The sequence below is a fragment of the Thalia democratica genome, chromosome 8 (genome assembly GCF_965202585.1).
Source record: "Thalia democratica chromosome 8, ktThaDemo2.hap1.1, whole genome shotgun sequence".
In the NCBI taxonomy this organism is placed as follows: domain Eukaryota; kingdom Metazoa; phylum Chordata; class Thaliacea; order Salpida; family Salpidae; genus Thalia; species Thalia democratica.
In genome coordinates, this window is record NC_139172.1 from 38,043,421 (window position 1) to 38,064,268 (window position 20,848).

Here is a 20,848-nt window from a genome sequence, read left to right on the forward strand (position 1 = left end):
TTTCTTGATGAACAAGATTTTCTTACAAATACTGTCTTTAGCTAACTAATGTTTATAATTTTTAGGTTAATCTTAAGTTGTTTATCATTAAGGTAGACAAAAATGCTATTGTAAGAGCATCTTTTCAATGTTAACAGAAATAATAAGTTTTTGACAATGAATAAAAAACTATTTTCTATAAATTTTTTAAAACTACTTCTCAAAACAACCCATCAAATTTTAATCATCATAAAATGTTTACTTAAAATTAGCTATAACTGCTGACAAACCAAGCACTTTTTTTAAATATAAAAATAAACTTTTACCAACATTTGTAAATGTAAATTTTACGAGTTGAGTTTTTAAAACAATTGTTGATATATAAGCAATTTTAACAATAATAATATGAATAAATCTAAAACCGAAATGTTTAACAAGATTTACTGTAAAACTTTTTATAAGTAAATTTTAACTTTTTGTGGTTATGGTTTAGAAACAAATACAAAAAAAAACTTTTAAGCGTTTTCACAGTAGAATTTATTATTGTAAAAGTCGATGAAGAAAACAAGTTCAAAGTTAAACAAAAACAATTAAAGTTCGTATGTTGCGGCAATTTAACCAGCTTTTCTGAGCCCTGCTGAAAAAATTGATTATAATAAAACCAACTGATCAATTAAAATGCTGATGTTTCAGATTGAGATTATTTTTCGCGTTTCGCTTATCTACAGTTTTCGATGTAATCAAAATAAATAACGTCGTGAAAAAATTGGCTTTAAAAAAAAATCAATAAAAACGAAAAAAAATCTCTCGCGTGGTGCTTCGTAAAAAAATTAAGTGCCCCCCAAAAAAAATCCCCTCTTATCCGAAAACCTCGTCCCACTTCATGTTAGCCTGCGCGATGAGCCTGCGGTCCTCGGACGAGTCCTTGTCGCCGTCGTGGCCGGACACCTTGGGGAAGTGCTTGACGTCCAGCGGGCCGCTGACGTCCGGGTCGAACGGGCTGTCCAGGCGGCACTGCTGCAGGCCGTGCCAGTCGAAGCTCTGGAACCACCTGGACTTGCGGATGTCGTTGATGCCCCCGCGCAGGTTGCCCATCCTCTCGCGCGGCTCCAGCTTGCACAGGCTCCTCACTAGCGCCTGTTAGTGGAAAAGAGTTGAAAATGATTTCAAGTGTTTGGAGATTTCTAAATTTAGCTGCGCATTGAAGTAAGCATAATAATGGTAAGTTTGAAGCTTACACAAATGCAAAACTCTCAAAAGATTTTACGTGTGACGTCATAAAGCCTATAATACTTTAAAACCTTAAATGAACTATACAATTTAAATGATTTAAACTCATTTAGTGTCTTTTTCTCAAAATATAAACGCGTTAGAAAATTCAAGTTTTTCAGCAGTTTTTCACATCTTTACGATGACTGATGCAGTTTTTATTTTTTTAAAGTGCAAGTTAAAATCATCCAGTAAACAATAGCTAACACAAAATTAACGGTAAAACAAGAATAACAGCTTTAATCAATTGCATTTAAACCCACATACTCATATTTGTCAGATAATTTTATTTAAACAAACTTCTGCGTGCTTCTTGACTTTGGGCGAGAACCTGACTCTTTCGATGCCTCCCAGGATCTTCTCGTACACCAGCATGTCGTCCTGGGCGTAGAAGGGCGTCGTCATGGTGAGCAGCTCGTATATCAGGATGCCGAACGACCAGTAGTCGGCCGATATGTCGTGACCTGTTGGTTCATTCGGACATTTGTTTGCGGTTGTTTGGGTGAAAAGGAATTAGAATATAAATTGACAGAAAAATGTAATGAATTATTGATTTTAAGTAAATTAAAAACACGTTAGCTGCAAAACGCATTTGAAATAACATGTATGAATTTGATTTATCATTAATATTTAAGCTAATCTTGGGGACTTTTTAAGTTTTTCACGAACAGCTAATGCTTAACTAATTTCCGTTCAATATATATTAAACCTATAAATTTAAATCAACATTGCTTAGAATTGTTTTAAGCATTTTAAACAATGAATTACAAAAATTAAAATCAAACCAGCATTGCTGAGTACTTCGGGAGGGAAATATTCAGGAGTACCGCAGAAAGTCCAGGTTTTTGAACCTTCTTTCAACTTCTTGGCAAATCCAAAATCAATTAGAATTACATAACCCCTGTTATAATAAAAATTTATATAAACAACATGAAGCAGTTATAAACAATGTTTCTATGTAAAATATTCATATTAAAAAAAAACAGTAAAAAAACCCAAAGTAACAAATAGCATAGAAAATAAATTTAGTTAAGCTTTTTAAAGTTCTATGAAATTAAAGTTTATAGTTAAAAATTTAAGGTTTGAAAATTGTCAAAATCAAAGCAAAATACGCAACCTATAAAAAATTTCAAAGCAACAAACTTGTGGTCGACCATGAGATTTTCGGGCTTCAAGTCCCGATAAACGATGCCCTTCTCGTGCAGATAAGCGAGGGCCTCCAAGGTGCATGCGGCGCAAAACCGGGCCGCCCCGTCCTTGAGGGGGCCCACCTTTCTCAGCACCCCGTAAAGTTCGCCGCCAAGGTACGCGTCCATGAGCATGTACACCCTCGTCTCGTCCTTGAACGTCCTGCGGCAGAAATGAGGTTTGATTGGACGAAAAATTGTTTGAACTTTATTGTTACTTGGCTTATTTTTTGGTTTAGTAAAAAGTATAAGTAGTGTAAGTTAAACAATACTTTTCTGTTAATCTCGTCTTGAAAATATTACACGTATGATTTGTTCAAAACTAATGATAGAATGTTTAGATGCTTCAACAATGGTAACCTTCGAGTCATTTTTTTAGTTTAGTAGAATTTGTATGACAAAAATAACAATTTCTTATCGTCTAAAAGACTAGTTTATTGTCGATTTTAGTTTTAAACAATTGAAAAAAGTTTATAATTTATGCTATGATTAATTTTTTTTCAATATATATGCAAGAATGTTATAATTAAACCACTAATTCATCAAAATAATCCACCAACTTGTAAAGTTTCCCAGTGAAGGGAGACTTGAGGCTCATTTGAATGCTCCTTTCCGCCACCACGTGTTGCTGCTGGCCCTGCTTGACTATTTTGGCTTTTTTGATGGACTTCAGCGCGAAGGAGCTCTTGGTGATGCCCGGAACTTTGCACAACTTGACGTAACCGAATCCGCCTTGGCCCAGGACTGCCAGCATCTTGGACACAAAATTTCATTTTAAAATATTGGAATTAATAGAATTTATGATTTACAGCGAATTAATTTATTTTTGTTTTTGATTATTTATTCGTTAAAAAAAAAACAAGTAGAATCAACAAAAGTAGACGCTCAATTTCTATAAAAACTTAAAGATTAACTTATAGTTTAAAACTAATATTCTTATTTATCAAGTAATTTAATATCTTAATTATGTCGTAAACTAACTGTCGGTAGTCTTAATTTTGTATCTTAACCGAGAAGAAAACTAGTTAGTTTAAGGTCATTACAAGTTCGGCTGGATTTGACAAATGTAAATAATACTTAACTATAAAAAAATAAATAACATAATCTATTGTAACTGGTGTATGATACGTGATGTGAATTAAAAAATAATTAAAAATCAAACAAAACATATAAAATTGGCTGTTAACATACACTTTAAGTTATATACAAGCTAGTATTTAACTATAAAAACAGTTTAAAGTTTTAAACTTAGATAGTTTAAACAACGATTTTAATTTAAAAACAGTTTAAAATGTTTGTGGTTTAATTAAGCGCAATTTTTTTTTTTAACTTCTTATTACTTAGCTTTATATAAGCAAGCATTTTAAATAGTATGAAATGATACGTATGTAAAACTAATTTATAAAAATACACGCAAAATTTATAAATACTTTAAAATTTTGATATATAATTACATATATATATAACCAGTACTAATGCTAATGTAGACAATATTAAATCCATTAACTAATAATTGTTTAATCAAAGGTTGAAAGTGACAGCTAACAAACTAACTTTCAACTAAGTAAAGTTTTATACATAATTTAAATAAAACTAGTTTTAAAAAAGTATGGGTTTCAAGTTTGGATTAAAAACAATGATCAGTTTAGTAGCAGTTACTGCAATTAGTCTCTAATATGACGTAATAAACCTGCAAACTGTTGAGTGTTGCGTTCTGAATAACAGCTACGTCATCGTGATTCGGCGTCAGAACTTTGAAATTTCTTTCCTCGTTTATACGAAGCGTCTTCATAATCTCTGTTCGGATAATATTGGTTGAATAATTGTTAGTGATAATCAAATTTTTTAAATAACAGTATTTTCAGAACGAAATAGCATAAACCTTTTTTTTTAAATAAATGTGTTAATGTTGTTAAATTGTAGAGATTGATAAAAATATAGGTTACTGAAAGCATTTATGATGTGAATTTTAAAGCTATGAAAACTTTATATCATAAACCTTTTACTTTCTAGTTAATCAAAAATTTTTAATAGTAACACCCTGCCTTGTTAATTTATAAAGTTGCGTAATATTTACTCAAATTAGCAGTTTTATTTAGTAATAAGTTTTATAACATATAATAACTTAATCATTTAGCTTTAATGTGTATATTTTTAAAGAGAAAATATATTAAAATGCTTTATGTATTTAAAAAAAAAAAGTTACTACAGAGCCTTGAAATATTAAGATGTGACAACAACATCAAACTGTTTGATGTGTTATGACATCATAACTGCAGTAAGTGAGCAACTTTCAAAACGGAGAAAACAATCAAAACAAACAACCTATATATTCCTTTTCCTGCTCCTGGTTAATCCGCTCCAAGCTTTTAGTGCTCTTCCTCGTTCTTCCGAGCTGTATGCAAAATCGAAATTTGTTATTTTAACCGGACAAAAGTGACAAGTGGCAGCTAAATGACCAAGTGACAATCATTTGACCTACTTAGTTGAAACGTCGCGTGGCAGGTTTACACAAGCGAGACGCTAAACGCCGGAAAGTGACAAACAAACAAAATTATTTGCGCACCCCCTTTTAAAGGCTTTGTAGTAGAAAGTTGTTGCAATTGATGTTACTTTTCCGTAATTTAGATTATTTTGTGGTGCAAATAAAATTATTGCTTGTAGAAAGTTATGTATTCTTTTCTTCATACTACTTATACTTGTTTTTTAATGGTAGAGTACCATTTTGTACATAAATTTTTAGCTAAAATATTTAGTATTAAAAAATCAATCCTTAGAGTTGTTTTTCTACCTTTTTTCACACAACATTTATTTTAAAAGAGTTATTTGATTTAAAGCTTTCTATTTTAATTAAACTCTGATTTTTAAATTACTTCATAAACAAAAATTACACTTAAATTTTGCACCTAAAAGTTTGAGCTAACTCTAAAGTGTTTTTTATACAATTAAATAGATCAATAGCAATATTTATCGGATAAACAAACTTGAAAATTATTATTTAATTATTTTTATTTCAAAAACTAGGTCACACAAAAATAAACAAGTTTGTCCCCAAAAAGTTAAACGTATTAAACTAAATACCTTAAAAAGATTACTAGTGTAAATAAAGTTAATACATAAGAAACATTATTACTCTTTATTTTATTTATTAAAACTGTTTTTATTTTGGTACAAAAACATGTTTTTCGTAAAACAAACAACAAATAAGCTTTGCTAAGAAAACAATTTGTTCATAATTAATACTTAAAAAACATTATTACTCTTTATTTGATTTATTAAAACTGTTTTTATTTTGGTACGAAAACATGTTTTTGGTAAAACAAACAACAAATAAGCTTTGCTAAGAAAACAATTTATTCAAAATTATTACTTAAGAAAATATTATCTTATAGTTTATCTAGTTTTACCAAAGCTATTTTTTTTCTCAAGATAATAAAGTTTTATATCAAAATTTTTTTACTCACAGAAAAACTTTCCTTTTAAAAGCTTTGCAATGTAAATAAATAGATTAAACCTAATCCCTATCAAAAGTATTAACCTTAATGTAATTGTATATGTGTTTTTCCAAAATCAAACTAAGTTTTAACAACAAAACATGTTTTTCAAGCTTAGTATGTCACTTTTCAAGTTTTTACGAAATAAATAAAGGACTTAGAATAAATATATATAAAGTTACAGAATTTAAAGATATTTTTTTGTTTATAAAATAATGTTTTACTAACAACACAATATTCAACTACAAAAGGACATATACTTTAAGTTAACAATGTTAACAAAAACAAACTTAATTAAGTTTTTTTACAAACAAATATTTTAAAATGCTCAAAAATTATCTTACTTTTAATTTCTAAGTCTATACTGAAACATTTATACTTAATTTATTTAACAAGATCTATTCAACTTATACAGTTTACTAACAGTTTTTACAATGCAAAATTTTACATTACTTTTACGAATTTGAAGTAAACAACAAAAGACCAACCTCATTGATGTCACCGATCAGATTAGTGAAGTTGGTTCTGTCCAACAGAAGACAGTCTACTTCAGAGCTCTCAGCAATGACGTTAGCGCTTCTCTTGTCTTCGGTCAGCAAAGCGCGCTCCCCGAAGAAATCACCTGAAAATAGGTGGTTGTGGGTTCAAATCCCTTTAGTAGCAAACTTTATTTACTTCTCTATTTTTTTGTTATTAAGAAAAACTTTATACTCACAACTTTTTTTTACACTTTAAAACGTGTTCGTTTTTTATTTTGAATTGTTGACTGAGAAAAAAATTCTAAAAATTGTTAATAAATATAAAAATGTAAGTAAATTGAAAAAAAAAGTTATAATAGGTTTAAATAAACCAAATAAGTTTTTTACATAGTTATTTTTAATAAAACACCATCTACAGTAATAGATTATTTAAAGCTTCAAAAAAACAAGTTTGTTAATTATAATTTATCAAACCTTTTCCAAGATTCACCAACAGCTCCTCGCCTTTTCCTTTGTTCTATAAAATTGATAATTTATATTTGAAAAAAACATAAACTTTTTTAACAGGAGCAAAAGTTAAAGTTCGGTATTATAGAATGTTAACCTTTTCAACACCTTTTATTTACAAAATTTATTTCTATAAACATTCTGAGATTTTTTCAAACCTTGGTGATCTTGACTCTTCCCTCGCGAATGACGAAGAAGCAGTCTCCGTTCTCGTTCTGCCGGATGATGTAGTCTCCCTTGTGGAACTTCTGCGGCTCGAAGCAGTCGGCCATCCTCATCAGCGTCCCGTTGGGCAGCTCCTTCAGCTTGTCCACCGTCTTCAGCAGCTTCACGTACTCGTCCAGTCTCTCCTGGCCCAGGTGCTTCACTATTGTCTGTTTGGAAAGAGAAACGCTGTTAGTAGAATTTGATGCTTTTAATTGATAAAACTATACAAAAATAAATATTGTTAAATTTTGGATTTGAATTATGTATTATGTTTGAACTAAATAAATTCAAGTACTAAAACTATAAACTTGACTATAAAAAGTTTTTTTAGGTTTTACTACCTCTGAAACAATAATATAATTTTTAAAAGGTAAAAGTTGACTGTTAACTATAAACAAACCTGGAAGCTCTGCCTGTCAATGACCCAGAGTTCGGCTTCGCTTTTGATTTTGCAGGTGGCAGTTCTCTTGCACCCGTACAAGATGGCCAGTTCTCCGAAGATGCCTCCCTGTTCCAGCACGAACACGTGGTTCTGCTTGCCGTTCTTCTCCACGAACACGTCAACCTGTGGAGGAGAACATGTTGTTAGTGTGGTGAGATTAATGTTGTATTGTGTGACGATATTTTAGATTATTTTCCAAAAATAGAAGATATATACCACAAAGAATGTAAATGTTTATTTATTAATAGTAAATACTTTACTTGTTAAAACAACTATTTTTTTTGTTCAACGTACAAAAGTTTATTTTATAATATTTTGTTACTTCTAAAGTCAGTAAAAATGTTATAAGTAAAAAAAATGTCTGATTGCAAAACTTTAGTAACTAAATAGTAATAACTAGATTGTTAAAATTCCTTTTTGCATTGAAAAATTTTAAGAGTAAACATATTTTTGAAGTTTCTTACCTGACCCTTTTTGATCAGATACATTTCCTTTCCAAAATCACCTTGCTTTATCACCTCTTTACCTGTAAGAATATTATTTATATTGTTTTTTTTTAACAGTAAATTAATTTTAATTTTCAACCAGCAAATAATATGCTATAAATAAATTTAAACTTTTATCTTTATTGTTCATTACAAAATCTTTAAACTGCAAAAGCTTAATATACATTTTTTCTAAATAATACTAGTTTGTTTAATTAATACTTTAGTACAAATTTTTGTCTTAAACATTTTATATTCGTATATTTACAACGAGATCATACTTACCCGCGGAAGCTTTTTCCAAGTGCATGCACTCAATGAGCTCATTTATCTGCTTACTGTCGAGACCTTTGAGAAAGGTGGTCTTCTCAAGACATTTTGAGATGAAGAGACGATCTTCGGGAGTCTTAGCACTCGCTTTTTTCTGTTAATCGAGGCATTAGGTTTTGCAATTGCATAAAATATAAGCTGTATAAATAAAAAAAACTTTGAAAAGAAAATTTTAAGTATTTCAGTTATCAGAAAATATAAGCTGTATTTTGATCGAAAAACATTATAAGATTTTAAATTTCAAAATTAAGAGAACAAAAAGCTTAAAATAATTTTAACGTTCATAACTTCTGTCAAAAATAAGAACTCATATTCTTGAAACTAAACAGATTAAACAGAAAACCGTTTAAACTTTAAATTATAGTACTCTAAGAATAACTAACATTTTCACACTGAATAACTTCAGTAACATTGAACTAACGAGTTTAGAGGCGGTGAAGGCCTCGGCAGATATACCGAATCTGTCCTTGTCTTGCTTGGGAGGCGCCAAGTTGATTGAGGAGTCGTTGGATCTGTTGTTGCTGTGTCCGAGGAACTGCTGGAGGAGACGATCTTTCTCCTTGTCAGCTGAAGAAGTGTCGCCTGATCTCTGATTAGAAAGGAAAAAATTTAAGATATTTTTATTATTTTTATAAAAAAATGTTTTAATTATCTTTAATATACACAACTGTTTTATTATTAACTATTACGTTTTAGTTTTCTTTTTTTAAGTTTCAACTTGAAAAAAATTATATAACATTAAAAAAGCTAAAATTTTTTAGTTTTTAAAAAAACGTTCTATGTTGTAGAGCTAATTTGAAAAAAAAACATAACTTGTTTTTATACAAAAATTAAAAAACTAAAGTCATTCCTAACAAACGTTTTTGTCAATGTGAATATTTTATTTTTTGACTCTACTACATACGAGCAGTAAAGTTCAAACTATAGATATTTACCACAAACTCGTCCTATATTCATACAAATCTTGTAAAAAATTTACAAATATTGACAGATTTAAAACGGTTAGAATGTAAAGCTGTTTAATATTCGTAAATAAAAGCTTTAAAATTATAAGTTTTAATATTTCTTTAGTAAACAAACTACTTTAAAAAAATTGAAGCATTTCATTTTTTTTCTTAATCAAAAGCTATGACAAAAATAAACTGTAGAATAACAAAAAGCGCCTTAAACTTTCCTATCAATCTTTAAACTTAGCTTCGAATTATAAACAAACTATATAATCAACCGTTTCCTATTTAGAAATTAAAACAAAACAAAGCAGTAGGCGAAAATCAATCAAGTTCTACCAACAGAATAGTTTCTTATTTCAATCTAAAAGTTTCCTGGGATTATAATCGGATTAATTATGTGATTAAGTTGAACCGGATTTGGCGATTTGCAAACATTTTGCTTCTTTAACTATTTGCAACATTGGAAAATTATAAATAATTCTGAACTATATTTAAATAAAGCTCTTTTTGAATTTTATGATTAATAAAATTTCGTGTTAAAAAATTTATTTATAATATTTCAAAAAAAATCTTCTAGTAGTACTTTCAAAAAGATTAACACTAAAAGATTTACAGAAAGAAAAACTTAATTGTACTTGATTTTAAATAAACTTTAAGTAATTTCTGCATAGGTAATTTAATTTTTTTAGTGCACTAAATGAATTATTTCAATAAAATTGTCCAATTTTTTTAATACCTATTCTACTATTTAATGCTTCACTCGAAATTCGTACAAATAATTTAACTTTTTACTTAAAATTATGCTTAAACTTAATATGTGTGTCTTTTAACAAGTTAAATAACTTGTATTAATTACCATCTACATATTGAAAACGTGAGGAAAACGACATTAAACCGAAATTTTTTGGCACACAATAATGCTTTATTTGCTCCGCAAATACAAAAGTACCTAAAAGACGCTAGGAAGTCAAACAAAAACTTCTCGCAGCATAATGCTAACATCTTTAATTAGTTTCGAAAGCTTATTAAACATACGCTGTATGTGTTTGGTTAAGATAAAAATTAATTAAAGTACTTATTGCGTTAAAATAGTATACAAACAATTATAAGATAGTTCATGAAATTAAAGAATATACATTCTCAACTTTTATTTAGTACATAAATAAACAAAATAATCTAACCTTACTGGTGCCGACGCTAACAATGGATTTTTGCAAATTTCTTATCACAACTTCTTTTTCTTCTATCTTCTTCTCCAGACTTTCAACTCGAGTCTGGGTTGCAGTAAATAAAAATTAGTATTCAAGCTATTAAGAAAAAAAGTTATATAAAAAATACTTAAAAACTGTTTGAAGCATCTAGTTAGATTATTAGAAACTAAACTAGTTTTTTGTTTAGATAAGTTTGTAATAAACAGTCATATAAAATTATTGTAATAATATGCTTAAAATAAACCTGTATTGAAGTTTATGGAGAAAAAAAAAATAGTTAGCCAACTCGTTAACCAAACTACAAAAATTGTTTGTACTTATTTCTTATTTTTCTACTTATTTAAAATATAGCTTTAAAAAGTTTTTTAATTAAATATTATTGTCAAAAAATTGTAACTGTAAATCGTTAAACATAAAAGTTGTAACGACTTTTTGAATTGCTTGTGCTAGCATATACTTTTAATTATATTTTTTCTTTAGTTCTTAATAACTTTTAACAATTTAAAACTTTTTTTATAACCTCGAGATTTTTGACCACATCCTTTTCTGTGATGTTGGCGTGAGACTTATCGGCTTCTTGAAGCTTGTCTTTCAAACTAGAAAATAATAAAAATAAATACAAACAACAATGAATCGTAACCACAAATACATAAAATATACTAAAAGTACTTTTACTTCTCTTCTGACAAAACAGTTTCATATCATAAAAAACCGTCTTCAATTGAAATAAAATGTAAGCTTTCAATGAGATGTCCTTATTGATATGTGCACATCAAAGAGAGAAACGTTTCAAACTTAAACAAGCTGACAAAAACACAAAAGTTTTAATTTTGCACACAGCGCGGGTAGAAACGCCGTTTGTGAAAACAAGCAGAAAATTATGTTAGAATACACAAAAAATCGCGTTTTATGGTTTACTTTCGATTTTTTACGCGTTGGCACACTTGAAGATCTGCCTTTTCAAAGCGATGTGTTTCGTGCTTTCTTAGCGGTTTGTTGTTGTTACGAGCAGTTTTTCAAGCTACCGTGTGTTAATGCATGTATTTCAAACGTCTCAGAATTCGAAGCATTTGCCTTTTTTGCTTGTCACCAGGTTTGACAGTTTCTACAACCTTGGTAAATAAAAAATAAACAAAACTTTATGTTTTAGTTTTCAAAAAATAAAACTTATTTCTTTTTTTTTGACCATAGAGAAATCATAATTAAAAATTAGTTTGTATAATTACTTAAACTTTTATACTACTAACAACTTATAAAAAAATATGCTTTTGTCTTACTTATTTTAAACTTTCTTCTAGTCTAATTGCCTAAAGATGATGGACATTTATTTAGTTTTATACATACTTTTTTTTTAATTTTGTGCGCTTGATATCAATTAAAATATTCACTTTGAAGGATACGAGTTATGCAATTATTAAAAGGAGACAGTAAATAATATAAAACTTCGTCTTTTAAAAGTAACTTAAACTATAAGATATCTATTAAATTTGACTTAAACAACTTGTATATGATTAAAGTTATTATTTACTTTAACTATTTTTTGATAAGCAAAGTTTAGTCGTTTACAAATTCTTTAAACTTTTATTTTTGAGTTCTTAAAAGTGAATCAAATTAAACTTTATTTAAATAGGGAAAAACACTGTTGTATTTTTTACATAACTTTAGTAAAATACTAAGCTTAAAAGTAACTCTTGACAAATATAATGGAAAAAGTCTGCTCTTTATTCAAATTTCCATAAAATTTTATTCTGCTCTCGAGCTTAGTTTACATAAGTTTGCTTTTAGTTCGCTCATAACTTATTTAAATCATTTCGGTATCAAATAAATTTACCAAACTTTCAAAAAATTCAGTTGTAGAAAAAAAAAAAACAATTTAACTTAGTTTAACTAATTATATAAGAAAACTAGTAAAACTCACAACTACATAAAAAACCAAAAGTTTAACAAAAAATATATGCTTAAACTTCACTTGGAATATATCAGCTAGTCTTTTAATTGTTTTTTATTTTAAATCTGCTACATGTTTTATATTATTTGTATCACAAACCTATTTACTTTTTTCGAAGTGCTCATTTAGTTTCAGGAAATTGTAAAACCTAAGTGTTATGCTAAAACTTTTTTTTATAAACCCTTTTTTATGAGATTGTCTTTTAAAAGGTTTCGAATTTTAAATTTTGTTAATGTCAGCTTTAAAACAACATTTATACTATAAAGATGTACTTTAACAAAAGTACAAAAAAGCATTTTACAAAATCTACTACCTTTGTATACAATATTAAAAGCTAAAATATATTGATTAATGACTTGTTGTTACAAATTTGTCGAACGCTATCTTCAACAATAGCTGACTACACCGAAACACTTGAATAAAATAACAGAATAAAAACTCAGTACAATACAATTTTTACAAAATCTCAGCACAGTTTATTTACTTTAGAAAATTTTAAAAACACATAGTTTCTTAAGTTATTAAATGATATAAACTTTGAGGTAAACTTTGTGTTAGAAAAATATTATAGAAAATTTACTTTAAAAGTATATAATTACTTATAGAAAATATAAAATAAAAGCTTAAGAATATTTTAAAACCTAGATTTTAAGGAAATTTTAACAAAATTAATTATATTATATAATTAAACCCTAAAACAGTTAAGAATATTTAAAGTTATACACAACAGTTTTATGTACTTATTTACTTATTAAAACTAATTTAATGTGTAAACTATCACTTTAAGACTTAATGGTTCTTAGAAAACATAATCAAAGTTTTTGTGTTTTTGCTGCTTTTGAAGCAAAACTATTAAATTAAGAAAAAACAAAATTTTAAACTGTAAAGCATAAGAAAGCTATAAGAAGTCATACATAAATGCAACGCAAATGATTGTTAGAAAGCTTAGAGTATGTGTTGGTATTTAAAATTATAAAAACTATGAATAGTACAAATACTGCAATAAAGCTTCAAATTTAAAAGCTACCTGTGAAGCTATTCATTGAGTATTTTATCATAACTTTCCAGTTTTTATCGTAACAAATCTACTTTTTAATTTAAGACTAACTTGTTTAATTTTTACTAACGATCTATTTTTACTTTTCATATAAATTAAACACTTCAAACTCACAATCTGTTGTTTTTTTTTTCAAAGTAATTTAAAACTTTCAACTTACAATCTATTTTTTATCGATAATTTAACATCTTTACTCACAACATGTTTTTTTTAATTTATAATCTAATAAATTTTAACTAATTCAATATTTTCAACTAACAATCTTATTGTGGAGTCTTTCTCCTTGTTCTGTTTGTGGAGCTCCTCAATCACTCCTCTTACCTCCTTCTTCCATTTCTCCTCCTTTGCTGAAAAAAATCAGGACTTTTTACTGTCTGAACACCAAATTTCAGGTGTGAGATACCAAAAATATTTTTTTAATGTCTAAACACCAATAAAAAAAAAGAGTTTTTTTAAAGCCTTAACACCAAATTTTAGGTATGCGACACCAAAAATCAGGTTTTTTAATACCTTAAAACCAATTTTCAGGTGCGAGATACCAAACTTGAAATTTCAAAAAATCTCACACATGCAAAACATGTACAGAAAAGTTTTTAGAGTTATTAAATTTGAAGTTACAAAAAAGTACAATTTTTGTTTATAAAGAAATAATTGAAACTTTTTAAACTTGCACAATATGATTTGGTCCTTAAGTATAAAATAGTAAGAAAAATTACTTTACAATACTTTTCAAAAAATAATTTCTATATAAACTACTAGTTTAATTTGTCCGTTTCAATAAAAAACTGCTTTTAGCTAAAAAATTAAAATAAACTTTTTTTAGTGAAATCTTTTCAATATTCACTTCAAAAAACAAAAAAAAAACTAATAAAACTTGTTAAGTTGTAATGCTTAAATAACTTTTGGTATAATTTCATATTAATTAGTTTATATTATGACTTATTCCTTCTCTTAGTAGAACAAAAGAGTTTTAAAAACATATTTCAATACACAAATATCAATAATTTTTTATTAAATAATTTACTAGGTTATAAAAATAAATATCCTTTTTATATATTATATCAAAAGGTTAAATTATTATTTTTTGGTTTTGCTTATGTTTTAACTAGATTTAAATAACTTTTATGTTTAAATTTATTTTTGTAACTTATTCTTAAGCTTGATTTTAATACTTTCTTGGCTGAGTAAAACCAACTTTAATTAGTTTCTTATAACTATTCACAACTTATAACATGTTTAAGTAAATAAATTATATTAAGTACATTCAAAAATCAATAAAATAAAAAAATTAGCAAATTTAGAAATAAATTTATATTAAGTTTTAAAATATTTAAAAAAAGATGGAAACGTTGTTATTTTTAAAAATGTACTAAATAAAAGAAACATAAAAACAAAAAAATTAAATTGTATAAAAACTATATCTCAAATAAACCAAGATACAAAACATCAACAAAACTACTTTTAAGTAAAACTAACAATTTCGTATAAACTTAAACATGAGTTCAAGCTAAAAAAGCACCACAGTTATATATTTTCTAAATTTATAACTTTTTCTATTTATTTTCATTAACTGCTGACAGATGGCGCGATAACTTCCGCTGCACTTCTATTTAAGTTGTTTAACTATTTCTATTTAAAATTTCCACACACACTTAAACTTGAAAGTGAAAACATAAACAAAAACAATCGATTGTACGGGCAGTTTAAATTGGAAAACTTATAAGTAGTTTTTATTTGAAGATACACATTTTGTTTACATTTCCCAACCACAAAAACTTTATAAAGTACTTGTGTTTAATTTTTTATAGTACTTTTAAACATAACCGGCTAAAAATAGACCATCTACTGAAACCATCACTTTCAAGTTTGAATTATTACAACAAAGACGTTAATTTACATCAATATATAATAAAATTTCTAACAACTTTAGCAACGAAGCTTAGTACTAAAACTAATTTTAATGTTAACGATGTTCATAAGAACACAGCACTAGTTTTCAGACACTAAAACCTAGCTCTAAATAAACTAAAAGCTTTTTTTCTTAATTTTAAAGTCGCATTTACAATAAATCCTCAGCTTTAACTAAATTTTCAATCAGCAAACATAAGCAATTCATCTGGCTTAATTGAAAATTACTTCCACACACACACACTGCCATCAAACTATTTAAAAATTTAAAGACAAAAAAGTGACGTCGAAAACTTACAAAAGTGGGAATTCAACTCTTACCGCAATTAAGTTTACAATCGGATGGCCAAACTATGAGCATTTACGTAATTTTTGGCACCTGATTGCATATTTACGAGCGAGTTTCAAGGCAAGGAAGCGTAGTAAATGATAAATCAGTTCTCAGCGGCGAGAGTTGACAAAGCACGAGCGGATTAAAAGGTTGTCTCATACATAATTGATTTTTTTCTTTGTAATGTTGAGAGTTGCTCGTACTTGGCGTAATTGACTGTTGGTTTTGAATGCAAATTTCGTGTTACGTTTTTTGATGATTTGCATACGTGTGGTTAAAATTTATTTTGAATCTGTTTTTATTTAGTTATGCAGTGTACAAAACTATATTATTGACTTGAGAAAAATATAAATTTATTATTTCAACTAAAGTAATCATGATTAGCAAAATCAACATAGTTTGTGTTATATAACAAACTTGTTTTTTTTTTTGAAATTTTTCCGTACAAGTATAAAAGTAGACAGTATAGTATTTGCTCTCTTCTATTAGCTATACTAATAATTTAAACAGCAATTCAGACCAAATTTAAAATAAAAATATGTTTGGTACAGTATGTAGAATAAGCAAAATAAAGTTTAGGATGTATCAAACTCATTAAAATAACATATATCTTATTTTATTCGAGTGTAATAGGATATACTTGAATGTAATTGACAACATTTCAATAGCGCTTCAAACAATGCATTGACTACAAAATATTCAGCAAAAATGTTTACTAGCGTTCCTAAACGTGTTTTGTTTATAAGTTGTTTTTTTGTAATAGTTTTTATTAAAAAACACTCATTTCGTTATATGATAGTCAATATACTGTAGTTTATAATAAATTTTGGATTCTAATTTTTATAAAACACATACTGCATTTTTTGTTTACAACTTTTCTAAGAATTATCTTTTTTTTGTAAGTCTATTGTCGTTTAAAAAACCTATACAATGTGGAAAACAATCAAAACCAAGAATTAAACAAAATTTATTTTAACTAAATTCTTTGATAGCTTTATCTGATTAATACGGAATTTTTTCTAATGCTTAAAAAAAATATGTTTCTTATCTGTAGCTAAAAAACTAAACGATAAACAAAATGAAATTATGTGAGAATTTTCTTACCTTTTAAATCATCATTGCTATTCTTAGCAGTGGGGCTTGGAACAAGACTCTTTTTTTCCGCTGTCAAAGACTTGTTGTACTTAAACTTGGAAAGCTTTCCAAAACCAGACATTTTTACAATTCACTAGTTTAAACGCTGAATGAACAAAACAGTTTATTCGCTCAACTGACTTTAAATGTAAAACTTAGTTGTACGTAGTTATAGCAAACAGAAAATGTGTACAAAATGTTTCGTACAACTGAGCTTGATAAACAAAAATGCCTTTTTCTTTTCAATGGTTGCAACAAGCAAAGCTAACAAAAACAAAAAAGAGTTAAGAGAATGAGGTGAGACTCGTAAATCTATTAATATACCACTACGCAATAAGCGCTGACAAATTTTATTCGACCTTTGAGTAATTTTAATCAAAATACAAAGCTCTAACGCAATCTAATACGCACGAACAGACAATGTGATACCCAAACACATCAGACTCGCTTACTTTTATTGTAGTAAAATCTCATAATGACGATAGCTACCACTAAAAAAAAACAATATACGTGTGTAGGATAACAATTTTAAATTAACTTAACATTTCTGCCTACACTTGCAAAACACTATGACTGGTGCAAAACACTTACTATTGAGCTTGTGGATTTACAAACAACCTTTTGACAAGTGCAAAAGAAACTTATTTACACTGCAAGCGTCGCTAAATAAAGACCAAACCCTTTAAATCCATTCATCTGTTGAACACGTGTGCTCAACAACACAACTGCTGTTGACCGAGTTAATTTGATTGTGCCTTTCTCTGGGTGCTCAGCTTAATTTTGAAAGTAGATTGCGTTGGTTAAATTGCACTGAACTGAATCGATTGAGACTGTTGTAGCACAGTTGTAAAACCGCTGTTTTAGCTGCTAAACACTGCTTTGTCTTAAATTGTTTTTGTAAAAAAAAACTTGTTTTATAAACTTATTATGTTTGAAGCTCTAAAACTAGTAAATCTTTAACTCTTTTTACAGCATATAGTTAACTTAAACAGCTTCAAACAAAATCAGTTTTAAAATTGTTTTTAGAACTCATGGGCATTTATAAAACATCTTCATTAAAAAATATTTTTTAATTTTACATTGTCATAAGTTAAAATATTTAAGTACTTTTAACTTTTAAAGTATTAACTTCATTTTTCACAAGTAATATTCAAGCGTTTAACAATAACAAAAACAACTGTTTTAAAATTAACTTCAGTCTTTCCCAATCAAACAAACAAAACCAAATTCAGTTCAACATCCTAAAAGCCCTGACGTTCCTACCTAGACTGCACAGTCGCGAACGCAACGACAAAGAACCGGGTTGTAGCAGCAGCGAAGTAGAAAAGGGGCGCATAAACAAACAACAAGTGACATCGATTGAAAATTTTGACGAGTGTCAAAAGGGAAGGGCGCCACCCCACACACTAACATTTTCAATTTCAATTGAATTTGAAAATGTACGAGATTTTATCGACTGCGAAAAATCGATACTGGAGAATTGCTATGAATTCTATTTGCGCCTTTTTAATTCGTCACATGTGCTTTGGAAGTAAAATTTAAAGTTGTCCAAAACTTAATTTTGGTAGGCAACTTGAAGTTTCTGTCATGCTAAATCAAACTTAGGATATATAATATGGAACTATTTCTCTTCAAATATTGAATAATTTTAAAATTAAGTTGATGATTTTTTTTTAAATTTAATAGTGACCAAATTATAATGAATTTAGCATGAAACTTGCGAAATTCATATCAAGTTTATGTCTATAAAATTTATATATTTTTTCTAACTATTTCTGTTACACTACTTTCAAATTAAAAATTCATATTTATAAGTTTAATTTTAATTTAAAATAAATCTATTAAGAAGTATTGAAGTATTTCCAAATAGCTACTGGAATTTTTTAAATATTTCATTTAAGCACGTTTTTAGAAATATGTATGCAAACTATTAAGCGGTAGTTATGAGTTTCTACTGAACATATGGCCATTAAAACATTATTCAAACTGCTAAATTTGTTCAATATTGGAAAATATGTTGCTTTTTTAAAAAGGTTACTGTTATAGATTATTTTTTTATAAGGGAATTTTTTGTATAGAATATATTTTTTATTTGTTTTCTAAAAAACTTTCACTAAATTTCAACAAAGGTCCAAAATTAAACTTTCAAAGGATTTGTTTTAGATGCTAATCATAAACACAAAGTTTGTATTATTTATATATCATATAATATTTAAACAAAATATTCAATAAGAAATTAAAGAGAAAGTTTTGAAAATTAATATGAAACTTATTCTTGTTCATGAGTTTGAAATATCTTTTAAGTATTCAATTAGTTAATATATATGTATATATATACTTAAATTAACTAAACAAAATAATATAAATTTTTACAATATGCATTCAACAAGTTTATAAACGAACCAATATATATATATTATATTAGAATTTGAACTATTTATCAAATTTCTAATAAAATCAGCTTATACCTATTGTTTCAGAGTTCTAACTTTTAAATATTAATTCTTTATTCCTCTATTACGTACATTAAACTTAAGAAGCAAACTGTTTCAAACGTAAAACATTAATGCAGCTTTAAGAGATTGCTGTCAAAAAACTTACATATAACAGTCTATTTATATGTTCCTTTAAATAAAGAAAAAACGTTCATACTTAATTAAATCAACAAAGCGCACAGAACTTAAACAAATACAACGCTTTTAAAACAACACAGCAAAGTTCTGTACTTTTATAAAAATCATGTTTGATTATAAAAAAAGACCCTAAAGAGTTCTGCACTTTAGATGCTTAAAAAGATTTTAAACTTGATAATCTTAATATTCACCTTTTCTCTAAAGTTCCCCCTTTTAACGACTAAATCATGTGACAGGGGGCGCTTTGATTTTATTCAACTTATAAAGTTGGAAGAAAATGAAGTTTATTGAATTTCAGAAAGCTCAATCCTCTAAAAACACAAACTGAGGTTACAGCATTTCTTACTTTATTTAGTTGCAAATAACCAGCATTAAAATAACAAAATGCATGCTGTTATTTATTTCAAGTTAATTAAACTCTTAGTTATAAACTTTCGTTTTCCATTTTTAATTAAAGTTTTAACTCAAGTTATTACTCACATTAAAGCGACTTTATTTTGTAGTATAAACTTTAAACACAACAGACTACTATAAAGTTGGTTATTTTGTCTTTCGAAGACAAGTAAGTGCTTTTTTCTAACCTGGTTTGGGGTGCTTTTGGCTTCCAACCTTGGAACTTCCCGTCCCCATAACAACATGGAAATAATTAATAAAATGTCTAAAACAATGTTAAGCATTTAAAAGAGAACCAGTAAATAATTTAGCAAGTTATGTTAATACCTATCGCAAAAATGCAAAATTAATCAACTAATATCAAAGCCTATCTATACAAATTAATTCTAAAAATAAAATTATAACAATATACCACAATTAAGACATAAAACTAGGATATAAAAATACAAAAAAAACACAAGTAGTAAAAATAGTTAATAAGTTAGAGCATAAAAAGTTCTATACCTATGATAAAAAACACAAAGCTCCTAGAAAAATAACAAATACTTTGTTTTCTGTCACAATAAACATTTAAGAAGTAAGTTCAATTTCAACTAGCAACAGCTAAAATTATGTTTAAAATAATCGATAAAACAATCATTAGAACTTTGGAATAAACATATATACAAGACTGAAACAGAAAAGAAAATAAACACAACCATGTGTAAAAAGTTTGTGTTTGAAAAACCACAGGTTTAATTGATTTTTGTGCAAACTTTTTGGTTTAAAACAATTTTGTAGGCTATAAAAATCATTAAAGTAAAAAAAAAACGCAAACTTCTAGTATAATATTACATGGAAATAAAAACTAACTCTATGCAATAAAAAAATTTCATAACACAACAAAAAAATTTGTATTGTTTTA

General features: G+C 27.4%; 1 protein-coding gene across 2 annotated transcripts; it reads right to left on the reverse strand.

Moving 5' to 3' along the window:
- Positions 1–507: 507 nt before the first annotated feature.
- On the reverse strand, positions 508–20,205 carry LOC145843445 (cGMP-dependent protein kinase 1-like). Of its 2 annotated transcripts, none has more exons than XM_082950930.1 (18): positions 20,133–20,205; positions 13,805–13,892; positions 11,061–11,136; positions 10,511–10,603; positions 8,801–8,968; positions 8,335–8,473; positions 8,029–8,090; positions 7,523–7,687; positions 7,074–7,289; positions 6,883–6,925; positions 6,418–6,551; positions 4,761–4,830; positions 4,126–4,232; positions 2,996–3,189; positions 2,392–2,598; positions 2,034–2,149; positions 1,549–1,712; positions 508–1,116 (listed from the first exon to the last, which is right to left on the reverse strand). In XM_082950930.1, exons 1-18 carry the CDS (start codon positions 20,179–20,181, stop codon positions 838–840), a joined length of 2,370 nt encoding a protein of 789 aa, XP_082807056.1. In that variant the 5' UTR covers positions 20,182–20,205; the 3' UTR covers positions 508–837. The 2 variants fall into 2 exon arrangements, with proteins under 2 accessions (XP_082807056.1, XP_082807055.1); XM_082950929.1 differs by lacking the exon at positions 20,133–20,205 and adding an exon at positions 16,889–17,026.
- Between the last annotated feature and the right edge of the window lie 643 nt (positions 20,206–20,848).

What these genes read in the sequence shown, in the direction of transcription:
- LOC145843445 (XM_082950929.1), bottom strand. Translation starts at nt 17,000, where the DNA reads ATGTCTGGTTTTGGAAAGCTTTCCAAGTTTAAGTACAACAAGTCTTTG. An exon ending in GTTGGTGAATCTTGGAAAAG is followed by an intron (nt 6,552 to 6,882) that starts GTTTGATAAATT and finishes ACCTATTTTCAG; the next exon opens with GTGATTTCTTCGGGGAGCGC. An exon ending in TGATCGGTGACATCAATGAG is followed by an intron (nt 4,831 to 6,417) that starts GTTGGTCTTTTG and finishes TTTTGCATACAG; the next exon opens with CTCGGAAGAACGAGGAAGAG.